Raw genomic sequence first — 24,553 nt, forward strand, 5'->3', positions numbered from 1 at the left:
ATCTCATGGCGATCTTCGCGACTGGCAGTTTAGAGACTGCGTCCTTTCAGGCTGGCAGCGAACACGTTCGTTCCCCATTCTCAGATCGAAAGATCGAATGCTTTAAATTACTAAATCGTAATATTTTTCAGTGTCTATTATTTTTTATGGATCCCTAGTCCACTTTATTATCTAAGGATAGATGTTTGCAAAAAGTCCAGACTTTTTCTTTTCGAGATTTGCACATATGAAAATAGTGTCCAAAAAATCAACACTATTTTTTCTTTCGTATCTGTCCTACTGTGCAAGTATGTTTTTGTTTTTTTTTTATGCAATTCGAATTATTCGAATATTAATGGAATTACCTTATTTAAAATGACAGAATGTCATTCATTTGAATAATGATCCAGGTGATGTTAAGGTCGAGTAGCGGCATGGACAGCAAGTAGATTTTTAAGCGTATTTGTAGACGTTAAGCGCGATTGACGTTTGGAGTACGTGAAATTACTTGAGAAATGTCGCAGGACGTTAAAAAGGGGAAAAAGAAGCAGGTGAAGAAAGAGAAAGAAGAGAAACCGAAAGAAAATGTGAAGGAAAATTCGAAAGAAACTGTGAAGGAACCTGTGAAAGAAAACTCGAAGGAAAATGTCAAGTTGTATGTAACAGAAAATGATATTTAGTCTCGTTCGACGTTTAGGATATCTTTATTTTCTACTTGATTGCTGTTTTATGCTTTGTTCCTCTTATAATCCTTAGTATCGGTTCAATTTATACTTCTACTTTATAGGTTAAGTGTATTATACCTAAACAAGAATTGTTTACATTCACAAAAAATATTTTCTGACTTTAATATTGTGTCTGTCTTAATTATTTACAATCATTTGGGTAATAAATTGTGTCAGTATAATGTTTACCAATTAAGGTGTATTGTGACTGAGACTTGAAAGATTGATATCATTTTTCAGAAAGTATGGTCCCTCTGTGACATTCCCGTATCAGAAGGTGTGGTCACGTTGCATCCTAATACTTGCAGTATTGTTCATAGTTTGGTATAACAGTAGGCAGACTAAAGAGGTGAATCTAGCGAAGCAGAGGGAGATTCTGGTAAGCCGCACACAGCACTTAGAGTGTTCAGATGATTACAAAGCTGAGTTGAGCGAGTATCCAGACTGTGTGCCAGAAAAATGTGGAAGGATAGTTTCAGACAAGTTGGTTTCGTCTACAGAAACTGATGTCTTATTAAAAATAGCAGTGAATGGTTTGAATTTAGGTGGTTCTGACGGAGGTGCTAGCATTTTGGACCTCCACTCTGGTGCATTAAGCAAGGGCAAGGAGTTCATTGATATTTACACGTTGCCTGAAGCGAAGAAAATATTTAACAGTGCTGACTTTGCGATCTATAAGTATGTAGATATGTGATTGTTTATAAAATACCTGTACCAACATTTTTATATGAATTTTGTGCTTGCAGGGTTGTGAAAACTAAAATACAACATGCAGTGGCACATAATTTTGGGGTACCTTCTGATAAAATATATTTAACAATGCCTACATTCTTCTCTAGGATGACTAATGCATCTGCAAAAACAATACATGATGAATACTGGCATCCTCATGTTGATAAGGTATATAATATATTAACTAATTATGCTTAATTAACAGTACTTAAATTTTACACCTTTTTTTACAGAAAACATATGAATCGTTCTTTTATACATCTTTACTCTATCTGAATGATTATGGGAGAGATTTTCAGGGAGGTCGGTTTATATTCATTGACAAAGATAATGTTAATACTACAATAGAACCCAGAAAAGGTAAATAATAATTGTAATCATTGATTACTTATTAGGAATAGTATTTAAAGGACGAAAAAAATATTGGTTTGCAGGTAGAGTGTCTATGTTCACCTCAGGAAGTGAAAATTTGCACGCAGTAGAGAAAGTGCTATCTGGAGTTCGTTATGCATTAACTGTGTCTTTCACGTGTGATCCGCGTGCTGCGATTTCTGATCCAAATTACCGTGCCAGACAAGGGAAATAGAAAAATGCATCGATTTAACGAATACAAATTACACATTCCATTCAATTTTGTACAGAAACTATCATTTTTAATGTTCAACATAATCGTGTTAAATAAAATGTTTTATTTCAGAAACATGTGTGCGTTAATTGATATATCTTTTAATTATTGTCTTTCATTATTTATGTCATTTCTGAACATTCATAATCCTCAATAATTAATAATTAAAAATCTAGTATCTGTACGTACTGTGCAGTCGCGTCTTACTTAACCCAGACCTAACCTACATATCAAAAATCGTTAATAATTAATTAATCACAAGAAAAATTCCCACAAAACCTATCCTTGAATGTAGCTAAGGGTCTCAGCTTCAATATGCAATCAAAAAAGATCGTGAATTAATCCCCAGTAATTAGTAATTAACGAAAAAACTCGCACACATACTGTAGAGTATCATCTTACAAATTCCCCGCACTTGAAAAATCATTAATAACTAATTAATCACGAGGAAAACTCCGACAAAATCTATCCTTGAATATAGCTAAGGGTCTCAGCTTTAATATGCAACCACAAAAGATCGTGAATTAATCCCCAGTAATTAGTAATTAATTAAAAACCTCGCATACGTACTGTACAATATCATCTTACGAATTCCCCACACTTGAAAAATCATTAATAATTAATTAATCGCAAAGAAACTTCCTACGAAATCTATCCTTGAATGTAGCTGAGGGTCTCAGTTTCAATATGCAATCATAAAAGTGCATAAATGATAAGTTAATTAGCTGTTTTATCTATTATTTACAAGCCACGTCAAATTTAAAAAATTACTATCTCCCTCTCACTCTAAAAGGTTAGCTATCCTTGTCTAACAGCGACCTCTGTCATCATTCTATGTTCCTATTAAGAATCTAGAAAATAATAGGATAACAGAAATCAAAGTTAGTGGCAGATATATCTATCCTTGTCTCACAGTAGTTCATCTCTCTCTAGCGCTATCCAGCGACCTCTAACATCATTCTATGTTCCTATTAAGAATCTTCACAGTAGTAGGGTAATAGAAATCAAAGTTAGTGGCAGATATTCTATCCTTGTTGCATAGTTATCCCTCTCTCTCTGGCGCTACCCAGTGACCTCTATCATCATTCTATGTTCCTATTAAGAATGTACAAATCAATAGGATAATAGAAATCAAAGTTAGTGGCACAATATGTTCACATTCCCGCTACTTGAAAAATCATGAATAATTAATTAATCCCGAACAAAACTCGAGCGAAAAGTATTCTTGAATGTAGCTAAGAGTTTCAGCTTTAATATGCAACCAAAAAAGATCGTGTAATTAGTAATTAATTAAAAACCTTGCACCCCTTTCGTAGAGTTGGTTCCTAGAAATTTCATGTACATGCTTAGAAATGCTATAATGCTAGAATATTATTATTTTAATGTAATTTATCACTGTGTGGTTCTTAATAAATAGTTTATATTTAGTAAAATACAATTACTAAGTATAATTGTACAAGTAATAAATAAATGATATTAAAGGACAGAGAGTCGTGGATTATCTATTAAGTGTTTTGTTAGTTCTTAATTTCAAGACAACAATTTCGATCACCAACATTTTCATGTATAATTTATTTGATCTTTATTTTCTTACCAGTAATACAGTAATTATGTAACGTATAATAACAAACGTATATTACATATGTTTGGTGGCAATTAAAATAGTTATAAACATATGCATACTTTCATTATCTAATAAACTTATCTTTATTACTAATGTAAAAATATTACAAACATTTGCTTTCAATAAAGCATTAAGTATATTTACTGCAATAGACTGTAAAGGTCTATAAATCTGTTATTATTTATCACTGGAATGTTTGCATTTATATTGACTTTAATATGCATTGAGATATACTGTCACTAAGGACACAGTAGTGGAATTAAAAACCTTATAAAACTTCTAAAACGCTCCCTTAATTCATTTTAAACGGTTTTGTACATATTTCTCCTGCATAAAAGTATAGCTTCCCAGAAATCTAAACGTGAATTTGCCTTTATACAACGCAGATTAAAAGAAAATAAATATACGAGAGCCTATAACGTCTAAGTAATGGTAACTTGTCCACTAGAAACCATTACAGAGATTTATAGTTGACTTCTACTTGAAAATGTACTACAGATAATTATATACGTACTTCAAATCCATTAAATAATTACAGTAATACCCAATTGTAGCACGCAGAGGTGTTAACAAGAAATGGAAAATTAAAACTAGGCTCTGACATACATCCTTCGTTCCATAACATTTAAGATAGCTTCAATTGTATGTGTAAGTCTATTACGTAAGTTAATAATGCGAATGATATGAACAATGCGAAATGGAAACCTCAAAAGCAAGGAAATATTTGTACAAAAGGAACTTTGCAGAGAATAGTAAATCGTAGAAATTCTATTAAATATTAAATATTAAGTTCTTCGCGATATCCTTCAATATTGTACACTGCTATCTTATAGAATATATCTATGAGACATTTATGTACATTTAAATAATGCTATAAATATCGCAGATTACGTTCTTCATTTTCAGGCTAATCTATAAAATCAGTGTACTAGTAGGAGGTCTGCGATCTGTTTTGCACCTCGTCCTTTCAGAAGACTCCTATGGCTTTCATGCAGCTCAACAATTCGTATCTTCCTTTTACAGATCTGTGAAGAAATCAAAATGAAAGCTCACGTGAAACAGAAATTAAAAACAATTTCAAATCTTCCGAATTTTAAATAATAATTACCTCTGATAAACCGTAGTCGTTCTTCAAATGAACGAAGGTATCTTTACACTTAATTAAAGTAACTTCTCCATTATATACACCGTCTGGTTTGTAGATATAACCACCATACAGTTTCTTGAAGAACAGCATACCAGCAATTTTCAAATCGTCAGTTTTGAATTGTGGATTATTTATTAATTCTACGGTTTTATTTAACGTTTCCTCTTCAGTGACCGTGTCTTTCAGTATTTTATATGCCTACAAAATTTCAGAGGAACATTAATATCAGAATATTATCCACCTAGTTGTCTGTCATTAACCCCTCAAGAGGCTATGTCGTATACATGATTATGAAAATTCTTGTGTATCTCAATATTTAAAACATTACCTGTACAAAACTCATCTGCGAATTGAATTGCCTAGTGAAGAAGGACAAAGTCTTCCTGAAGGGGTCAGAAATCTCTCCCGTTTCTGCCGTGGCAGTCTGCATGGCGATCATCTTAGCATGGTACTTGACGAACTCTGGCGAGCCATCGATGAGAGTTAATACCACAGCTTCCCCAGCTTTCTCAAGTTGCAGAGCCATTTCGAAGCCAATGCTAGCCCCGAAGGAGTACCCTGCTATGTGATACGGTCCCTTCTTTTGTATCTTCTTCATTTCTTGTATATAGAACTTCGCTAGTTCCGTAATGTTCTGCAAGGGAGCATTCTTCACGCACTGGAAGCCCCAGGCAGGTCGGTTCAGCTCGCTGGCTATGGTTTTCAGAGGAGCCATGAGTCCTTCTATAGCGTGCACCAGGAAGACTGCTATTCCACTGGAACTCTTCGTCTTCAACTGCACGAGGGACTCCGTGGGCAAGATATCAGTGCCCTCGCATTGGAATAGGAAGTCTTCGGGCGTAGCATCTGCTACAGGGATTGCAGGGGCAGCAGAGCTGGCAGAAGGAGCAGACTCTTCAACGGCATTGTTGGTAGCAACAGCAGGTGGGGGTTGTGATTTCCCTGAGTCATCGAACCCATACAACTTCTCGAACGTTAGGTTACGGATGTCCTGGGCCGTCATCACCATGTCGTAGTTCCTCTCGAGGGTCTGCTTGATCTCTGTTCCCATCAACGAGTCCATTCCAAGGTCGGCCAGCGTGAGACCAGGATTGATGCTATCCACTTTCTTGATGCCCAGAATATTGGCGACAGTTTGGGCGAGACTGATTTTATTCGAGTTGTCTGAGGATGACTGTTTGTCAGCGACGACGAAGGAGGATAAAACTGGATGTGGCTGCTGGAGGAACACGTCCATCGTTTCGAGGCAACTCTGGATGCGCTGAGGCAGAGTGCCACCCACCTCGGTTTCGTTGCTACCGTGCATTGCATCTGTAAGGAAAGAGGAATATTAGAGTATTGGTGACTGTAACAGTGTGTCGAACAGTGGAAACAAGGCAATTCACCTAAAATCAAGCCAACATCGCCGATGGCTCCCCACTGAATAGCCAAGCCAGGTAAACCATTCGCTTGCCTCTGTTCTATTATCCTCTCCATGACAGAGTTCGAGTAACCATAGTTCACTTGTCCAATATTTCCCCTTCCACTGACAATCGACGAGAAGACAACGAAGTAATCCAGCCCAGAGCACAGCTCCCGCGATACTTCGTCCAAGTTCTTAGTTGCATCGACTTTAGGCAACGCTGATACTTTAAAATCGTTCTCCTGGAGATTCTCTATGGTACCATCGCGTAACACAGCAGCCAGATTGAATATTCCTCCAACAGGAGCGATCTTGTTACTCTCTGTGAGCAGCTGCCTGGCTCCAGCCAAGGTTCCAACGTCTGCTGTGCTGATAGTGACGTTTATACCCTTCTCACGCCAGCGACGAACGTACATCGCCTGGAAGCCATTGCGTACTCCAGACCTTGACGTCAGGACCACATATTTGGCGCCACGGTTGATTATCCAGTCTGCAAGCTCCAGACCAAAGCCTCCAAGACCTCCGACTAATATATAAGACTTGTCGGGGTTCATGTAAGTTCGTGGGATGGCTGTAACAGTCTTGGTGGAAGGCTGCGCGATCTTCTGCTTCTCTTCGTCGCGGATCTTCAGCAGGACTTTACCGATGTGCTTGCCAGTCGCCATGAACCTGAAGGACTCCTCGATTTGCTGCTCTGAGAAGACTGTCGCGGGCAGAGGGCGAATGGCGCCGTTCTTTATTCCCTCTTCGACGAGCCTCGACACTTCTCGCCTCTCTGGGCAGTCGTCCTCGCAGATGGCGTCCAGAAGTATCCCGTGGAAAGTGGTGTTCTTGAGGAACAGGGACATTCCCAGGGCTGCGTCGTTGGAGAGGTCGAACTTTCCTATTTCGAGGAACCGACCGCCCATGGCGAGGCACCTCACGCTGGCCTGCAGCTTCTCTTCAGCTAAGGAGTTCAAGACGACGTCTACTCCGCGACCATTGGTCTCAGAGAGCACTAGTTGCTCGAAGCTGGTGTCTCGGGAGTTGCCGATGTTTCTGTCGGTTAACTGAGGGAACATCTTCTTCAGGAACTCGCGCTTTTCTTGGGTGCCCACAGTGGTGAAGACAGTGCAGCCTGCGTGGAGGGCTATGGCGATACTTGCTTGACCGACACCTCCAGTTCCAGCATGGATTAGAACACTTTCGCCGGGTCGGAGACGACCACGGACGAAGAGAGCATAGTAGCTGGTTGAGTAAGCGACTGGGATGGTCGCTGCTTCCTCCAGGGTCCACTTGTCGGGCACTTCCCACATGAATCCAGGATCAGCTGCCACAGTAGTTGCCAAACCGCGGGCTGGGACCATAGCCATGATTCGCTGACCCTTTGAGTTTCGACCAGAGAATTCGAGACCCATTATGCACTCTTCAGTGGCCCATTTTCCTGGGAGAGCGTCTGGTGGTAGCTTTCCAGTTGATAACATTATGTCTCTGAATAACAATAAATGATAGAGTTATTAGCAATCAAATTGAATTGAAGATTTACTTAATGGATAAAAGTAACATTTACCTGAAGTTCAATGGAGCATAGTAAACGTAACAGAACTCTGTGTCTGGATGTTTTTCTGGTTGGTGGAAACTCAATGGACTCTCGATCCACTTCAAGCTACTCAAGTCACCTCTGTAGAGCGTGTTAATGTACGCATGTTCGACTTGCAAAGAGGATTTGTTCTGTAGATCCAATCGCAAGTGTCGGTAGCATCCCCACTGTCCTTTTCTGAGGATATTGGCTACCAGCTGTTTACTCAATTGCTCGGCGTAGAATTTGTTCTTCAGGTCGAATTTCGGGGCATTTTTGTCTTGGACGAACACATAACGCGAGTTTAGACCGCCGTCCTCTCGACGAATGCAGTTCATGAATCCAACCATGCCTGGAGTACATCACATATGTCATTAATGATACGGAAACATGGTCACTGTTCAGTATAGAAGATTGCAGTACTTACCACTTAGTTCTTCGCCAATACAGACAAACAGAATGTTCTTATTCTCGGCTAAAGATCTCTTCAAAGCTGCTTTCACAGTCTCCACCCATTTGAAATTCTTTTCTGTTATTTCTACGACGATCGGGTCTTGTTCCTCTTCTTGAGTCTTCTTCAACAGCAAGTAGGACTTGCCTAATAGAACTTGTTTCGCAACGAGGACTAGGTTCGAGGCGTCCAGCATATTCTGGTATATCTGACCACTCGATTCTTCGAGCAACACGAATCCTCCTGCCCTCACACTAGCCACTAGATTCTTTAATACACTGGTCTTCTTATCGCTCAAAACATTAGCTGCAATTACGAAGTGCAGATCACTGCCAACAGTCGTAGCATTTGCGTCATTCTGTACAACCGAAACATGTGCTGGTAAGTTACTATACTGGTTGGGCGAAGTTGTTCCCACTTGCACATCTACCTATAAAAAGACATAAAATTCATAAAACATCGGCTGTACAATACCTTCTACTGAACAAAGATGTGGATGCAAAACTTACTGTGCAGGAAGGTTCGTTATTAAGAATGTCCACCACAAGTGGCGCCAGGAGTTCATCAGCAGGTCGGTCTCCAGCTACTTCAACAGCTTTGAACGTAACTCCCCTCGTGTTCTCTTTAATAGTTTGCAGGAGGACAGTAAGACTCTGTACCTCAGCTGCGTTTGGATCAGAGCACAGAGGATGCGAGCTCATGTACTGCACGAACACAGCCCTCTCCAAGTTAGGACTCTGCATCTGCTGCTTCCTGGGAGCTAAAGTAGCCTTCATTTTCCTAATCTCAATGCCACCTGATTTAATCACGTCAATGCTTCGATAAGAGTACACAGGGACACCCTCGTCCTTTGACATGCTGTTTACGAACTGTAGATGCTGCTCGGGATTGATAACAGCGTACTGCAATCGTACAGGCAGGTATAAGGCCCTGATATCCTTCTCGAGGATAGAAAACTGAAGCATGTTGTCCATGAACGTGACCCAGTTAATCCAACGAAGCCTAGCACTGCCATTCTTGGCGTTCGCAGTTTGAATACACTGGAAGTCGTCGACGTAATCGTATCCTCGCAATCGGAGCTCCTTGTAAACATCGTTCGTCTTCAGATCCACTTCCTGATTGTTTCGAGTGTTGGGCACCGACAGATTCAGCATCGATTTCTCTACATTCTCTGGCACCGATATTTGACCAGTCACTGCAACAGAGTCATTCTCGCAGATCTCGAATTCTCCCGATTTGAACATGTTAATTACGAACTTCACTGGGGCGTCTTTGGACATAATAGTGGCCCGCAGGAATTTCACATTCTCGAAGATCACTGGCAGCTTCTCGAAGTCTACTAGGAGTTGCTTGGCCAAGGTCTTCCAGACTAGAACCAAGTAACCAGTAGCTGGGAAGAGGATCCTTCCATCGATCGCGTGGCCAGCTAAGTAAGCGTCTTCCTTGGTCAGATCGATGGTCACCGAGACGTCTCCGGTTTTTCCAATATAGTTCATAAAATCAGCCACGCTGTACTCGGTGCTGTGGTCCCATTTCACGAGGGAATTAATCATGGGCGTGCCATTGCCAACTGGGTAGTTGATTGGCGGATACAACTTGGATATTTTGGGCTGTCCTCCCGCGTTGTACAATTTTCCGATGTTCTCCAGGAAGAAGGTCAGGTTATCGGGGTGGTCTCGTTTGTGGAGGCCGATGTGCACCACGTTCGATCCCAGCGATCTACGCAGGACAGGTTGCAGCAGACAGTGTGGAGCAATCTCGATCACGATCGCGTTGTCTGGTAAGTGGGCGACTCCCTGGTGGAACAGGACAGGCGAAAGTAGGTTATTCACGTGGTAGGCAGCTGAACTGAGTTGCGCTAATGGGGAACTCCAGGCTTCCTCGGGGATCGACGTGGAGATCCACCTAGGAGATCGCTTTTTAGGGTTTGGTATGATCTTCTCAAGAGCGGCTCGCAAGTTTGGACCAGCATCGGCTATGAATTTGCTGTGGAAGGCGTATCCAGAGGTTTCCACTCGCCTGGCGAAGATCTTCTCTTTGTGGAGCTCCTCCAAGAACTTCTCCAAAGCCTCAACGGAACCAGAGACGGTGACAGAGTCGCTGGCATTGTTGCAAGCTGGCGTGATGCCAGGAGGACATCGCTTTTTAGCTTCTTCCCAGCTTAATCCTACCGCAGCCATGGCTCCTGGAGGAAGAGGTGTTTTGACAAGCGATTTTCCTCTCCAGTAGGCAGACAGCACCATTTGTTCCGCTGTGAAGGCGCCATCCGCGTAGGCACAGCCCAATTCTCCTACAGAGTGACCAATAATACCATTAGGCTGGATTCCCAGGTACGTAAGCACGTCCGTAAGCGCGACTTGAATGGCTGCGATCGTTACGAAGGAATTGACGATATTTTCGAAGGTTTCTTTCGTCGCATCGTTCAGAATAAGATTCATCAGATCGATTCCCACAGACTTCAGAACTTCGTGAGACCGCTGGAGACTTCTGTAGAAAGGCTCGACGCACAGCAAATCCTTGGCCATGCCTGGCCACTGGGATCCCATTCCAGAGAATACGAACCAAATGGGGCGCTTCTCTGTGATATTGTACTGACTGATCTCCTGAGTATTAACGTTTCCCATTATGTTGTAGCCACGGTAGGTGTGGCCTACAATATTGTGCGCATAGATGTCGTGAATGAGAGCGATGAACTCGTCGTCGTTCTCGTACTCTTTGGCCTTGTCTAAAAGCACTTGCACAGCTTCCTCTGTGCGACCTGATACGGTGACTAGCTTAGGCAATTTGGTCTCTAGAACCGGGGAGAGCTTTGGTTTAGGGTTGCTACGCAGGAGGATGTGCGCGTTGGCTCCTCCGAAACCGAAGGAATTCACCGCCACGTAGCCGCCTTTCCACGGCGTATTTCTATCTACAACCTTCAACGTCCCATCGAGCAGCGAATGTATATCAGGATTCGGGGTTTTGAAGTGCAAATTTCCTGGGATTACTCCTGTGTCCATGGCAATCAGCACCTTCGCGACTGCGCACAAACCGCTGGCTGGCTCTGGATGGCCCATGTTCGACTTGACAGAACCAATAAGAAGCGGACCCTTCCTGCCTTTACAGAACAAGCTGGCGATCGAGTTGACTTCCTGTGGGTCGCCCACCTTTGTACCTGTCCCATGCGCTTCCACGTAAGCTATGTCAGCAGGGTTCACGCCAGCCTCCGCGTACACTTCCCTCATCAAAGCGTTCTGCATCTCCCCGCTTGGGTACGTGATGCCCAGCACCTTGTTCCCATCGACGTTGGTCTTGGAATGCACAACTGTCGCGTAGATCCTGTGCGCGTCCTTCGCCTTCTGCAAGAACATGGACACGACTGCTTCCGATCTGACGTACCCCTTGCCGCTTGCGTCGAAAGCCTTGCACATGCCATCCTCGGACAACATGTTCAATCTGAGGAACTGAAGGGAACCTGTGGGCTTCAAGGTGATATTGCAACCAGCGACGATCGCTGCATCACATTCGCCAGAACGTATCGCCGCGGCGGCTTGGTGGAGAGCGTACAGGGACGAGGAACAGGCTGTGTCTATCGCGTAACTGGGACCCTTGAAGTCGAACACGAAGGACACTCTGTTTGGGAACATGGCTCTGCAGCAGCCAGTAAGCGAGTATCCTGTAAAGATGAGTTTTGGGGTAGAGTTAGAGCAAACTGGGTTATTTAAAGACACACTGGTCGATTGATGATAGAATTGCAGTAGATTCTTGTACCAAGGGAGAACGTTACTAAACTCACAAAAGTGTCATTTGAAGACGCTATGTCTTCGCAGCTAGCTATATTTTTGTACTCTCAAGTGTTTTGATTTGGCGATTCCCAGATAGGACTATTAACACATTTTTAAATGAACACAGAGACCTTCTCCTTATTTTAATTCTTTTTTGAGAAATGACTGAAGTCTCAAGTCATAGCTATTTTTTAAGCGGAGTTGGGACTTTTTGCAATTTTAACTATTAACATATTTTTAAACGAATACAGAGACCTTCTCCTCATCTCGGTTCTTTTGAAAAATGACTGAAGTCTTAATTCATAACTACTCTTCAGACAGAGTTGCACTTTGTACTTTACATAATATCTGTCACTTCGGCTGTTATATTTTTTCCTAATCATAATTATCTTCTGCTAATGAAATGAAAGAAATACACATATTCTACAGCAATTTTCTGGGCATATTCTCGTGAACCTCTCAGTACACTGATAAAAAAAACAATCCACGCTATTCCACCATCAACCAAGCGTTGTCTCTTGCAAATTACACGCCTCAAAACTGTACTCCTCCTTTATACAAGAACTATATCGTACCAGTAACCTCTTCTGGATCTTTCGTGAAGTAATCGTCCGACTCTGACACTGATACACCAACATACACTCCAGTTTTCGATCCCCTGATTTCGCTTGGATTGATACCAGAGTCAACAATAGCCTCGTACGTCGTCTCCAAGAGCAGCCGCAGCTGTGGGTCCATCACGTGAGCCTGTTTGCCATGGACACCGAAGAAGGTCGCGTCGAACGATTTGATATCCTTGATTTTGCCCATTCTTCGAGGCAGACCCAGCAGACCAGGTGGCCATCGTCGATCGTCTTCTGTGATCATGTCTATGCCCTCGAATAAATTCTTTTTGAACTCCTCGACGGATTGTGACTCTGGGAAGCGACCTAAGGGGAAATACAGTTCAATTATTCCTTGTTCTTCAGAGTTTCGAGCTTCAAAGAAGTGTCTTTCGTACCTGAGAACCCAGAAATGACGATTTCATCGTCCAAAGTGTATGGGTTACTGCCGTTCATGGTTGGCTCTCCTCCAATGGGACTGTTTCCGCTTTCGAACTGGGCCGGCATTGTTGTGTCTTATTGACTTCGCAGAATTTATCAGACGTGAGTGCTTAGTGGACAGTAAGCTGGAAAAATCAATAATCATCGATTAGTAATTATTATTCTCTTGGGATTTATTTGGAATGGGGTCTCGGAACGAGTTCCACTTCGACACTTCTTATTTTGTGGGATTATTGCCACGCAATTGACGATTAAAATAGAAATTCTGCGGATATTATCGATAGCGTTCGCTGCACTTTTACACGCCTCAGATCTCTCCAAGCAATTGTATCAGATTAATGCAATAATCTCTCTCTTCTCAACGCACAGTTGATTGAGTAATTTCAATTGAGTCCCTCTCGGGGCTAATTCAATTCGGTTATGGCTTTATTTATTCACACAAGATGCATATTTTCTCGCTCGTGCATCATTAATATTTTATCAAGACGTACCTGGACAAGATTATTTCCTAATGACCCCTGCAACTCGTTATATAATCAATTGCAGGGTTTATCGATGGTATTCGACCAGAAGAAATGATTGATAACTTAGAAAAAAGAAGATTCACCTGTCACGTTTAATTTAATATGCACATATATAATATGTATAATTTATTATACTCCGAGGCATTAAATAAATGATAATTCAGACACTATCTATTCAAAATTCGCTACTCGTCAAGGACCATTAATTTTCAGAGTCTCGAGAATGACAAACTGACAGACGAACTCAATTTTAATTAATTCGAATACGATTTACAGTGGCAGACAAAAGGAATCTATTACAAATATGGAATATCTTCCACAGTTCTTTTATATAAAATTTTTCTCAATTTTGACATACAGTGCACTTCATAAAAATTATGTCTTTTTTTGGGTCTTTGAGTTGTTACTTTAAAACAACCCACTCAATTGTTCTCTCATTCGATGAGGACAGTACAGGGTAAGAACATAATAAGATTGACCTGACCCTCATCGATCTTAGGTACTCTTATCACTGTACATTACGTCGCTTACGTCACCCGATTTTCGTGACCTGTCGACATCACTTTTAATTATACAAGATCGGCATTGGGTTAATTGTAGCTTCCTGTTTCTTTTTTCCCTTATGCTTAAGTTTGCTAAAAACCGGTATTATAAATACGATTACGGCTGGCGATCGTGGAAATTCACGAGCGAGCACGGTATCGCGTGTCGCCCGATAACGCTCTCATGAAAACAGTTAATTATAGGCGAATTAAAGAAAATTAAGTCGCCAGACGTCATTCAGGGAATATTGTTTCATTATCGAATATATCCACTTGACACTTACGACACTCGATTGGGAATTACGCTGGTGCTTGCGTGGATGCCATGCAACGCTTTAAGTATTCATGCCTTTCCTCTAAAGTTTCTACCCACAGCCAAATATTAATTATCTTTGCTACCACTAGAGGTGTGTACAAGATGTTAGACGAGAGGGGTAAAATTTTAAGGAGTGAGTTATTAATTGGCGAGAAAATATATGAAATAGGTGTGAAATGCGTCTGACTCGAGGCTTATTCTACTGAAATTTATTGTGTTTGTTTTGTGACCAATTGTACTAATATTCTACCACTAAAATTATCTGTGCCTCACTTGGGACCTATTTTATTGAAGCTTTCTGTGTCTCACTATTTTATTGAAATTGTATGTCTGACTCATTACATATTCTACTGCTAGAATTTTCTTGTCTGACTTAGGACCTAATCTACTGAAATTTTCTGTATCTGCTTCCACATTTATTCCACTGATTTGTTTCTGTGTCTGAGTCTTATTCTACTTACTTTTAATCCATACTAGCCAAGCCTAACTTGGCTATAAGTTTCAAGCTCTGAATTATTTTTAGCACATTGTTCTAGTTTCTGTGCATTTGGACTTATTTCGATTCCACAAATATCTGCAGAGTATTAACAAAACTAATGCGCCATTTAAATGAGATATTACAAATGGAAATTAAATATTAACTACGATGAGATGGTTAAGTAATGACCTAGTAAAAAAAGCAATTTTGCTTCACAAATGCGATGTTCAAACATAAAAAAAGGCATCATACGTTGTTTATTGCAGGTATCGAATATCTGATGTCGGACTGATGACGTTGGCACGAAAAATTCAAACGTAACAAAATATTCATGGCTACCGACAAACAAGCGTCAATGCACACAGAGTAGACGTCATTTTAACGTCCAACCACTTCTTTAGTATTGTACTGCAGATTTTTATGCATTTATGGAAATTTTAAGCTCGTAGAAAATTACAAAATTAATACAATGTTAGAAAATACAAAAAAAGACGCATGAAATACAGTATTTGAACGATAAAAAAATGTTTATTTTGTTTCCATCTCTTCATAAAAATCCACAGTGTACTTCTTACAATATTGCAAAATGGTTTCAAAGAAGGGAAGACTCGGAAATCGCGAAGTTTCTTCACTCGTTTACATTACAATTTAAATTGAGCTCTTAGGGACACCTAAAAGAATTCAGGAACAATATTCATTATATCGTGCGTCATTAATCTGTTAACGAAATATTTCGTCATACCAGGAAGACAGCTCGATTGGGCATGACGATTTTTTTCCCCATGGAAATTTTCAAAAGTAACAAGTGAAAAGCGATTTCCTTTTATCACATAGGCGTGATAATATAACTTCTAAAGGAAGAAAGAAGAAAAAAAAGTGTCCATTGTGAAACGAGTCGTACAAAAGTTAATTCCTCGATTAATAAATTAAGAGCAGAGCGTTTCTTCTGGATCTTTTTACGAGCGTTTCTTCTGGCCACCTGTCGCGTGCAGACATAGTTTTTACACGCCACGCGCGTTTTCTTCGGACGAAGGTTGTTACATCGTCGACCTCACGTGTCTTCATTTGTCGAATCGTCAGGAAGGAATCTTGGGCACCGATCGCGGAGTATTTTGTATTTTTCGGTTCTGGCTGGCGATTTTTGTGGGACCAGCCGATGCAGATCGGTACGAAACATTTTCCTGATCAGGAGGAGATACACAGGATGCCAATAATATACGTGGCAAGGTTTTAAGAGCTGTTGTTGGGAAGTTTGGAGTGTGTCTGACTTGAGGACCCATTCTACTGAAATTGTATCTGATTTTGGTAGTACGCGTTGCCAGTAAAATTAGTCTCAAGACAGGTACTGAGAAACCAGTAGAATGAGGATCAAGTTAGATATAGAAGAAATCAGTAGAGTAAGGCTCTAGCCACGCATAAAAAATTCAGTAGAATCAGACTATAACCAGACACAGAAGAAATCAAAAGTACAATACTATAACCAGCCACAGAAGAAATCAAAAGTACAATACTGTAAGCAGACACAGAAACAATCAGTAAAATAAGGTTCCTACCAAATACAAAAGAAATCAGTAGAAGGCTCAAGTAAGACACCGAAAAAATCAGTAGAGTAAGGCTCTAGTCAAACGTAGAGAAATAAGTAGAATAAGACCATAACCAGACACAGAAAAAACAGTAAAATAAGTCTATAACCAGGCACAGAAAGAATCAGTAGAATAAGGCTCAAGTCAGACGTAGAAAAATCAGTACAATAAGGCTCAAGCCAGCCACAAAGAAAATAAGTAGAATAAGTCGCAAGTCAGACATAAGGAATTCACTAAAATAAATCCCAAGGCAGATATAGAAAAATAAGTAGAATAAGTCCACAGTCAGACACAGAAATAGATACGTATAATAATTCCCAAGTCAAAGAATCCAGTAGAAAAACTCTCGACCTACGTCAGACACATTTCAGCGTCTATTTTAAACGTCTCTTCTCCAATTAATAACTCTGAAACGAAACTCTAAATGCAATTTCGTCATTCCTCATCCCCCCCTCGATCCGATCATACAGAATCACTGTCGCCTCTATAAAACGAAACAAAAACCAGACACATGTACAATTCTCGGTCGTCACGATGTTTTTATTCCACTTTTTTTTAGGTGTAAGCATCAAACTGTGCGACGCAAATATTTCGTAATAATGGCCAGCACACGCGCTGCTCGCCATCAAAATAGAAGTTCTACGAAGACCAATGGGTGAGTCGCCGCGAAGCCGAGGTAAACACGAGTAACCTTGAGATGCGCGAAGTTATCTGAAGCGATAGTTCCCGTTAAATCAGCCGACTCCACGTTCTCGAAGCGCTGCTGGAAGGGACACGTGATAAAGGGAGCTCTGCTTCACACGCGTGTGTGTACAGGGCGCCCCAAAACTGGTGGTCCACGCGACAAGCGACATCCTATACGAAAAAATAAGTCAAAATTGTGAAGTCAATTCTTTTTACAAGGGATAGAGGGTAGAATATTTTTTTCTGGAGAATCAGTAGCTTTCATGTTGGGCCATCAATTTTGGAGTATCCTGTACATGAAGTGTGATTCGGCAGAATACAGTAGAACCTCGATTATATGCAGTTTGGATATTCAAAGTTACTGTTATTTAACATAGTGCATATTGAGTGTAATAACTAGACCAGATTTAAATAAAAATTTGTTTCATCTTTCAAATACTATAATTTGCACTGTATCTTTACATTTTCTATATTTTTGAATATTAAAAATAAAATTAAAATAAATAAAAAATACAGAATACCGTTTTCTCATACAGGGATTCATTTTCGAGAAAATCGAATCAAAGAAGCTTTACAAAAAGAGTGGTCAACTATTACTAAAATTTGTTTCGAGAAGCATTAAATTACAGGGTGTACAAAAAAGAACTCATAAATCAAATTTAAAAAAACTGTTAATGTATCCCAGTTAAAAAAAAAATTAAAACGTTGAGCAGAAAATATTCTGTATTTCAGAGACACCCTGTATATGTATATGCTCGCGAATAATGGGTATCCCAGCGATCCATACAATCGTCGAAAAGTTGTTGACCTTGTGGCTCTCGATACACGGAAATACGTGTGTATAGAACCTATTATGGACTTTCCTCCATTTTCAGCGCTGCTCGATGAATTCTTCCAATGAATAACCGATGCAAATGTATATGCCGATTAATGTAAATGTTCAGTCGCTTCACACGCAATCGATGATTATGTAATTGCGCGAATAACACTGGCTAATTATCTAATAATCTAATTCATTACAAAATTTCCCTCGTTGAGCATACAATGTAACGCCTCGGCGATCAGCTGGGGTCAATTTCCTTGACTGATTGAATTGTTATCGCGACGATTGAATCGTGATTAGAGGGACGATGGAAAAATAGCGAAACGATATTGTGGAACTTTTTAGTAGGTTCTTATTCGAGACACGAACCATTGGAAGTTTTTTAAAAAAGTGCGATAGGAAGATAAAAACGAATGGAAAATAAAAAATCTCGCGTTGTAAGCTTCGATAAATGGGTATAATATTTCCATCTATATAGCATACAATATACTATACTATATAGATACAGTTTACAGTTTACAGTTGTTTTAAACAAAACAATATTATTCGTGTCTCATGAGAAGTCTCTTGGAAAGCATTAAAAGTAATGCTTTTCAGAGGACTTCTCATGAGACACGAATAGTTCTTTGTGCCTTCAGATTAAAATCATTAAAACAAAAAATTGTAGTTTTTAATTTGAACCCGAAGGCAAAGAAATATGACAAAGTAGCCCAATTAGCCAGAATTTGTTTAAGTTATTAAGAGCTGTGATGGATAACTGTTTATCCCCATCCCTGAAAAATAGGAAACCTAATCGAATCGTCTTCTCGTTTTCTTTACGTAACCCACGTGTTTGACCTTCGTGTTACAGATATCGAAGTTTATCTCTGCGAGTGTCATTCGCTTCGTGTCCTAAACATGACACGAGTAACTCCATCATCCGAAAAAAAATCTGTGATAAGAAAAAAAAGCTGGCCACTCAGCGCATAGCATAGTTCATCGTTCGATCACGTGTTGCGCTACGCAAATGCGCGAGGAATTAAAATCGTTCGATGGAAGATACTTATTTATATTACCACATGCCGACCCATACATTATTTATTACCACCTTTTTTACGCTTTCTTTCGTATCCTTGCGCCACGATTGCATCGATAAGCTTCTTCGAACGAGTGAATCATACGAGTCAGCGATAATCGAATTTTTACTGATTTTTTTTTGCTACAGTTTGGGCCTGTTTATTGACTTATCGATTAGAATTTCTCCTAATTATCTAATTTCTTTCTGTGCATGAAATACTCAAGTTATAAAAACTTGAACTGTTACGAGAGGATTGATTTATTTTAATAAATAATGAGTTATTTGAATAGACGATAGGATAACTGTTTCATAATTATGAATGAGGTCTACAAAAGATGAATTTTTATCATTTATTTTGCGATACTAGTCTATGCAGCCTAAAATCAGTGATAAATTCAACTTCTTTAATTTTTCACTTGCTTTCATAATTATCTTAAAAACACTCTCTCATTAATACTCTTCTGATAGTTCTGATTTCTAAGTTGAATATTTTAAATAAAAAAATATATTGCACACTACAGCCATTGTTGTCAGCCATTCTTTAACTACTGCACATAGTGTCTAAATATTAATGAGAGTTACTGTCTTTATTTCAGACAAATCAGATATAGTAACATAGATATAGATAATTAATTGATTCGACAGATAACGTGGATCAATAAAAGTGGTTCAGCGATTAGCTAACAACTGAAGGATCTCATCAAACCAGAGTTCCAGAACAATCGTTCCCTCAAAGAGCTATATAAAATATTACTTCCAATAGTAAATAATGAATACTCTTATCTTAAAGCGAAAAAAATATTCTATCCATGGAAAAGTCATTTAAGCCCTTGAGCAATCAGAAAATGCTTCGATTATTGGTTACAATATTTCATGCTTCAGATTATCAAAGTAAAAATATTACTTCGCTTAGATTATAGAATAAGCATTAATTGAAATAGTATCTGAAATATTTTCCCCATAAATTTCACCCAGAACAATTCAGGACTCGACCTGAAAAACCCATGTCCTTAAATGATCGGTTGTGTACCCGAGACGATGAGTCACAGAAACGTGTTCAACGCCATTTAATCGATAGCACGTGTCGAGGGGGAGCAAAACTATACTTCTCCATTCTCTACATTTAATTGACTCGTGTAATTATACTCTCTTGAATACCCGATGTGTCAGAATCGGTATATAATTTCGCGCTCCTTCGCGAACACCACAATTTTCCCCTTTTTCTGCTCACAATCAGTCATGCAATCATATAAAAAAGTGAGTATTTACGTTACATTCGTGGCCATCACCTGTTTATCTGTCTGAAGAATAATATTTCGTGTGATAACTCTAGGAAATGTATGTTAATTTGTTATTAAAGGTAGCCACATGATTGCACGTCTGAAGCGTTGCATACTAATCACTGCAGCTTGGTCGACCAAGCACTGTATACGCGAATCAGTAGTAGAGGTTTGCACGAGTCAGACTCAAAACACTGGTTAGCATTTGGAATCTTTTAAGAGGGAAATTTCTATTTCTCTCGATGGAAATGAAAAAGAAAAATTTATTTTATGACTGATTTCGTTTTGGATTTTTTTACTTTTCTGAAAATCTTTTTATTAGGATTTCTTTTTCTTTTCGATTTTTTGCTGGAGTAACTATATGCTAAAATAATTTTCAGGCTTTCTGTACCTTCTCATTATATGTTTAAGTAATTATAATACTTTTTTTAGAGAAAATTCTATTACACAATTTGTCCATATTTTTTTGTACCTATAGTCTCTTTATTAAAAAAAATTCTGAAAAACTCTCTGTACTTAGGAAACTAACCTTGGGACATTAGTGATGGATGATTATGATTTTTATGAAATTATTCATTCCACGCGTGGTTTTATACAGGCTCTCTCGATAGTGAGAAAAACGTACAGTTATCAAGCAGATGGAAGGGGCACGCGACCGTTACAGGGAACAAAGGACTAATCGGTCGTTGCTAAACTGCTAGACGAATATCGTGCCCACTTCCAATGACCAACTGTAGAATTCAACATACTTATAGAGACGCTACGTCGTAGCCACACACGACCACTTTTTCATTCTACCTCATGCTAGTTTCAAATTCCAACATTCAAATATTTAAATATTCAAATTTCTTACATCGATTCTCATCTTCAGATACTCTACAAAGAAATACATTCTGTAGAATAATATTCTAACATTTGCAAGACATTCAAGCCTTCCTTGCTTTTGTTATTTCTTATCACTGGCGAGAAAAAGATTTTGGTCTCGATTGGCTGCGTGGAGAAAAGAGGAGTCAAGCTCCCAAAATATGCTCGCTTGATAAATTATTCCTGTTTCCCATGGCAAAGTTCGATAAACAGAATCGACCACGTGGTTTATTATGGCCTCCCGCTGGAGAAGTTATGCGAGATTCCCTTTCCTTTTTCGGGACACTGATCGTTACTCAAGAAACACGAGAACCGGAAATCTTCCAAAGAGCAATTCGACCACGATAAACTGCGTGTTTACCCATATGTGATACGTGGAACTTCAGGACAACTGTTATGCCATATAGCATGAGGCTTTGAATATTTCGACAGAGGGTCAAATCCAATAACGACGCAATACCTAGTTACATTTAAATGAACGGTGTCTGGAAGATACCAATGTGTAATAATGTGTCTGCGGGTCTGTATACATTTATGACAAAATTCCATATGCAAAAACGTTCTGAACTTGGCTCGCTTAACTTTACGAAATATGTTAAGTATTCGCGAAGTGAATACAGTATCTGCTCGTAATAGACTCGTTAGCAGAAAATACAATTTTTACAAAAGTTGATTTTTCGTTTAATGGGATACAAATTGACCCTGGTGTTTTATTTTTTGGAAATTGTAATGGTAACGAGTTAGGAGGCTGTAGGGAGTAATAACTGATGTATTTTACTGTTTCCATTTCGGAAAATTGGTGACATTTTTTAATTTCTTTTCTCGGTAGACACATGGATTGATGTATTAAGTGTCCTACACGATATAGTCTTCTTTGGGAAATTGTGAGACTACTCTCATTTTTAGATTCTTTTTTTTAGTATATTCTTAAATTGTGAGACTATATCAAGTGGTGACTGATAATTCTACAATTTTTTTTTGGATTCTCTTGATTATACTGAGAAGCTTCCTACTTGCTAGAATCTCCTTCAGGAAATTGCGAGACTATAGCGAGTAACGACATCAAATTCTACCATTTTTCTTCAAATCACTCATTTTTAGATTCTCTTTCCACTATTTTTAAAAGTGCTTCACACGCTATAATCTCTTCCAAAAAATTGCGAGACTATAGCGAGTAACGACATCTAATTCTACCATTTTTCTTCAAATCACTCATTTTTAGATTCTCTTTCCACTATCCTCAAAAGTGTCCTACACGCTATAATCCCTCGACTACGATCCTAAAGCTACACTAACTGCACCTTCCAATTTCCCATAATTAATCCACAGCAACGATCTCTTCGAAATATACGATCACGTACGATGCACTTCCCACATCCTCCCGATTGCCAGCAGCCTCATCGAAATCAACGCCCCATAGCAACCCTCCCAAACAAAAACTTTCAGTCCAACACATCCACCGCCATAATGGTCGCCGGTTGGTCGACACTTCGAATCGCCAATATTTTCTCTACAGATACACTTCTACCAATCGAGCCCTGAAACTCGTCAACCTCTCGACAATTCAACCCTCAATTGAATCGCTATAATATCGGTACTAAACTCACTGCTAGTCCACCATAGAAAATCCTTCGAAACACTAAACAGAAGATCCACTCCTCAGTTCATCTATACGAATACGATTCACCGATAGCTCACACGAAAATCGCGAAAAGCGATCACCAGTGTTACAAGCAAGCGTTCCTACAATACTCGAAAAATGACATGAATATAATTAAGATACTCCAGGAAACGAAGGTACACAGAATTCAGATAAAACTCGAAGCTACTCACCTCACACGTGGATAGAATCCCGAGAAACTTGCGAAACTATCTTATACGCCTTCTAAAACTTCCGTTCCCAGCGGCGAATCCAGCTCAGGAGAACAGGGCACAACCAAATGTCGCTGTGCTCGCGTTACTGGGCGTCGGCGGGACGTTTCTGTTATTACGAACTATTGTACGAAAGTTAGTCCTGGCTCGGTGTCTTCGAGCGCGACGCGCGGTTCTCATCAACGACCACCACAATCGTCGCGAGCACGTCGCAGAGAACTGGCTAGCGTCTAGCCCGTGAGCATCTCGTTATTATTGAATTGGACAGACCCTGTGGTCTGACATCAGACCATGTGGCGTCGACCAATAGGGAACCGAGTTTCCGGTACGCAGGCGCAGCACGCCTCGCGGACGGTGTTCCTCCGTCTTCTGTCACCGACCATCACGCGAACTATTTCGCTCCTCTGCCGAAATACGATGGCTCCTTCGACTGTCAGGCTGGCCAAACGTCACCGACGATCCGCCGCCGACGATCGATTCGTGCCCATGCACTTGTCACATGCTACCTCGCCAGTTTTATCGAACGACGATAACTGGCTGGGACTGGTCGCCCCAGGGATCGGTATCCTTCGCGCAGTAGCATAGTCAACGAACTTCGAGGCGTTTAGGCAGTAAGGTAGCGTTGGCGAATGGGACCATTCGAATCGCTTCGAATCTTTATACAGGGTGTTTATTTGAAATTTAACCCCTTGGCGATGAGTCAGACTCATGTACTTTTTAGAGTGTCTTCGCTGCCGACTACGCGATAACGCGTGATGAGAGGGCTTTGGAAGTAGCCGATCACGCGCTATCGCGTGAGGAGTCTGTGTTTGGTTAATAGGTACTCTGCAGTCGGCAGTTTGTGTTAGGTACCCGTTTCTGATCGGCAGTGAAGGTGATGGAATTATGAAAGAAAATCATAGGTTAAGGGGTTAAGATGTTCGTTTGAAAGAATTTATTTTATAATTTGAAAATTGAAATTTATTTGTTTATCAAAAAGGGGGAAATAACAGATTCATATAATAAGAAATGTGCATTTTTTTACATTCTTCTGTACAGTTATTCTATCTTAACTTATCCAAGTCCAAAATTTTGCTACTATTTTTTTCACAACTAGGAAATTACTGATTTTTCAATCATTTTTTACTTAAATTCCATCAATCTTACAAAAAAAAAAGAGACAAAATCTGTTTATTTTCTTCTTATAAAGGTCCAGGAATTTCTTCATAATTTTTTATCAAGAATTCCTTAAAATAATTCAATATTCCATGTTCACGCGGCGCGCAATAAGCGTCTGTTCAATTCCGTGGTTTAATTGAATGCAGAGAGAATGTAGTGATATTCCCGATGTAAAATGTCTTATGACTTATCGATGATATATTTCAGTGGGGTTTTTGCCTCTGTCTTAACTATGGGCCTGTTAGCCCCGCGTGCTTCGTCACGTGAACCGAAGAAAGAAACATAATCTGTGTAACTTTAGACTTAACAAGACTTTTGTGCC

At 39.8% G+C, this 24,553-nt stretch overlaps 2 protein-coding genes and 1 long non-coding RNA gene across 3 annotated transcripts; 1 reads left to right on the forward strand and 2 right to left on the reverse strand.

Moving 5' to 3' along the window:
• The first annotated feature begins 378 nt into the window (after positions 1–378).
• Positions 379–2,136, forward strand: LOC143181948 (2-oxoglutarate and iron-dependent oxygenase domain-containing protein 3). The gene is made up of 5 exons (XM_076382693.1): positions 379–634; positions 945–1,382; positions 1,451–1,604; positions 1,670–1,796; positions 1,871–2,136. The coding sequence occupies exons 1-5, from the start codon at positions 495–497 to the stop codon at positions 2,020–2,022; spliced, it is 1,011 nt and encodes a 336-aa protein (XP_076238808.1). The 5' UTR covers positions 379–494; the 3' UTR covers positions 2,023–2,136.
• Positions 2,137–3,880: 1,744 nt separating this feature from the next.
• Fasn1 (Fatty acid synthase 1) lies at positions 3,881–23,284 on the reverse strand. The gene is made up of 10 exons (XM_076382731.1): positions 23,035–23,284; positions 13,008–13,175; positions 12,583–12,936; positions 8,753–11,898; positions 8,220–8,673; positions 7,784–8,144; positions 6,218–7,704; positions 5,161–6,143; positions 4,794–5,030; positions 3,881–4,710 (listed from the first exon to the last, which is right to left on the reverse strand). Exons 2-10 carry the CDS (start codon positions 13,114–13,116, stop codon positions 4,606–4,608), a joined length of 7,236 nt encoding a protein of 2,411 aa, XP_076238846.1. The 5' UTR covers positions 13,117–13,175; positions 23,035–23,284; the 3' UTR covers positions 3,881–4,605.
• On the reverse strand, positions 21,664–22,982 carry LOC143181974 (uncharacterized). The gene is made up of 2 exons (XR_013002369.1): positions 22,809–22,982; positions 21,664–22,739 (listed from the first exon to the last, which is right to left on the reverse strand). It is a non-coding gene; the product is annotated as an uncharacterized LOC143181974 (long non-coding RNA).
• Positions 23,285–24,553: the final 1,269 nt, after the last annotated feature.

This window comes from Calliopsis andreniformis, chromosome 7, assembly GCF_051401765.1.
Source record: "Calliopsis andreniformis isolate RMS-2024a chromosome 7, iyCalAndr_principal, whole genome shotgun sequence".
Classification (NCBI taxonomy): Eukaryota; Metazoa; Arthropoda; class Insecta; order Hymenoptera; family Andrenidae; genus Calliopsis; species Calliopsis andreniformis.

Bases quoted from the DNA above. Each gene is read 5' to 3' on its own strand.
- LOC143181948 (XM_076382693.1), top strand. From the start codon at position 495: ATGTCGCAGGACGTTAAAAAGGGGAAAAAGAAGCAGGTGAAGAAAGAG. The intron at 635-944 runs GTATGTAACAGA...ATCATTTTTCAG, and splicing joins TCGAAGGAAAATGTCAAGTT to AAAGTATGGTCCCTCTGTGA. The intron at 1,605-1,669 runs GTATATAATATA...CTTTTTTTACAG, and splicing joins GGCATCCTCATGTTGATAAG to AAAACATATGAATCGTTCTT.
- Fasn1 (XM_076382731.1), bottom strand. From the start codon at position 13,116: ATGCCGGCCCAGTTCGAAAGCGGAAACAGTCCCATTGGAGGAGAGCCA. The intron at 11,899-12,582 runs GTACGATATAGT...TCATCTTTACAG, and splicing joins AGATCCAGAAGAGGTTACTG to GATACTCGCTTACTGGCTGC. The intron at 5,031-5,160 runs GTAATGTTTTAA...GAAATTTTGTAG, and splicing joins CGCAGATGAGTTTTGTACAG to GCATATAAAATACTGAAAGA.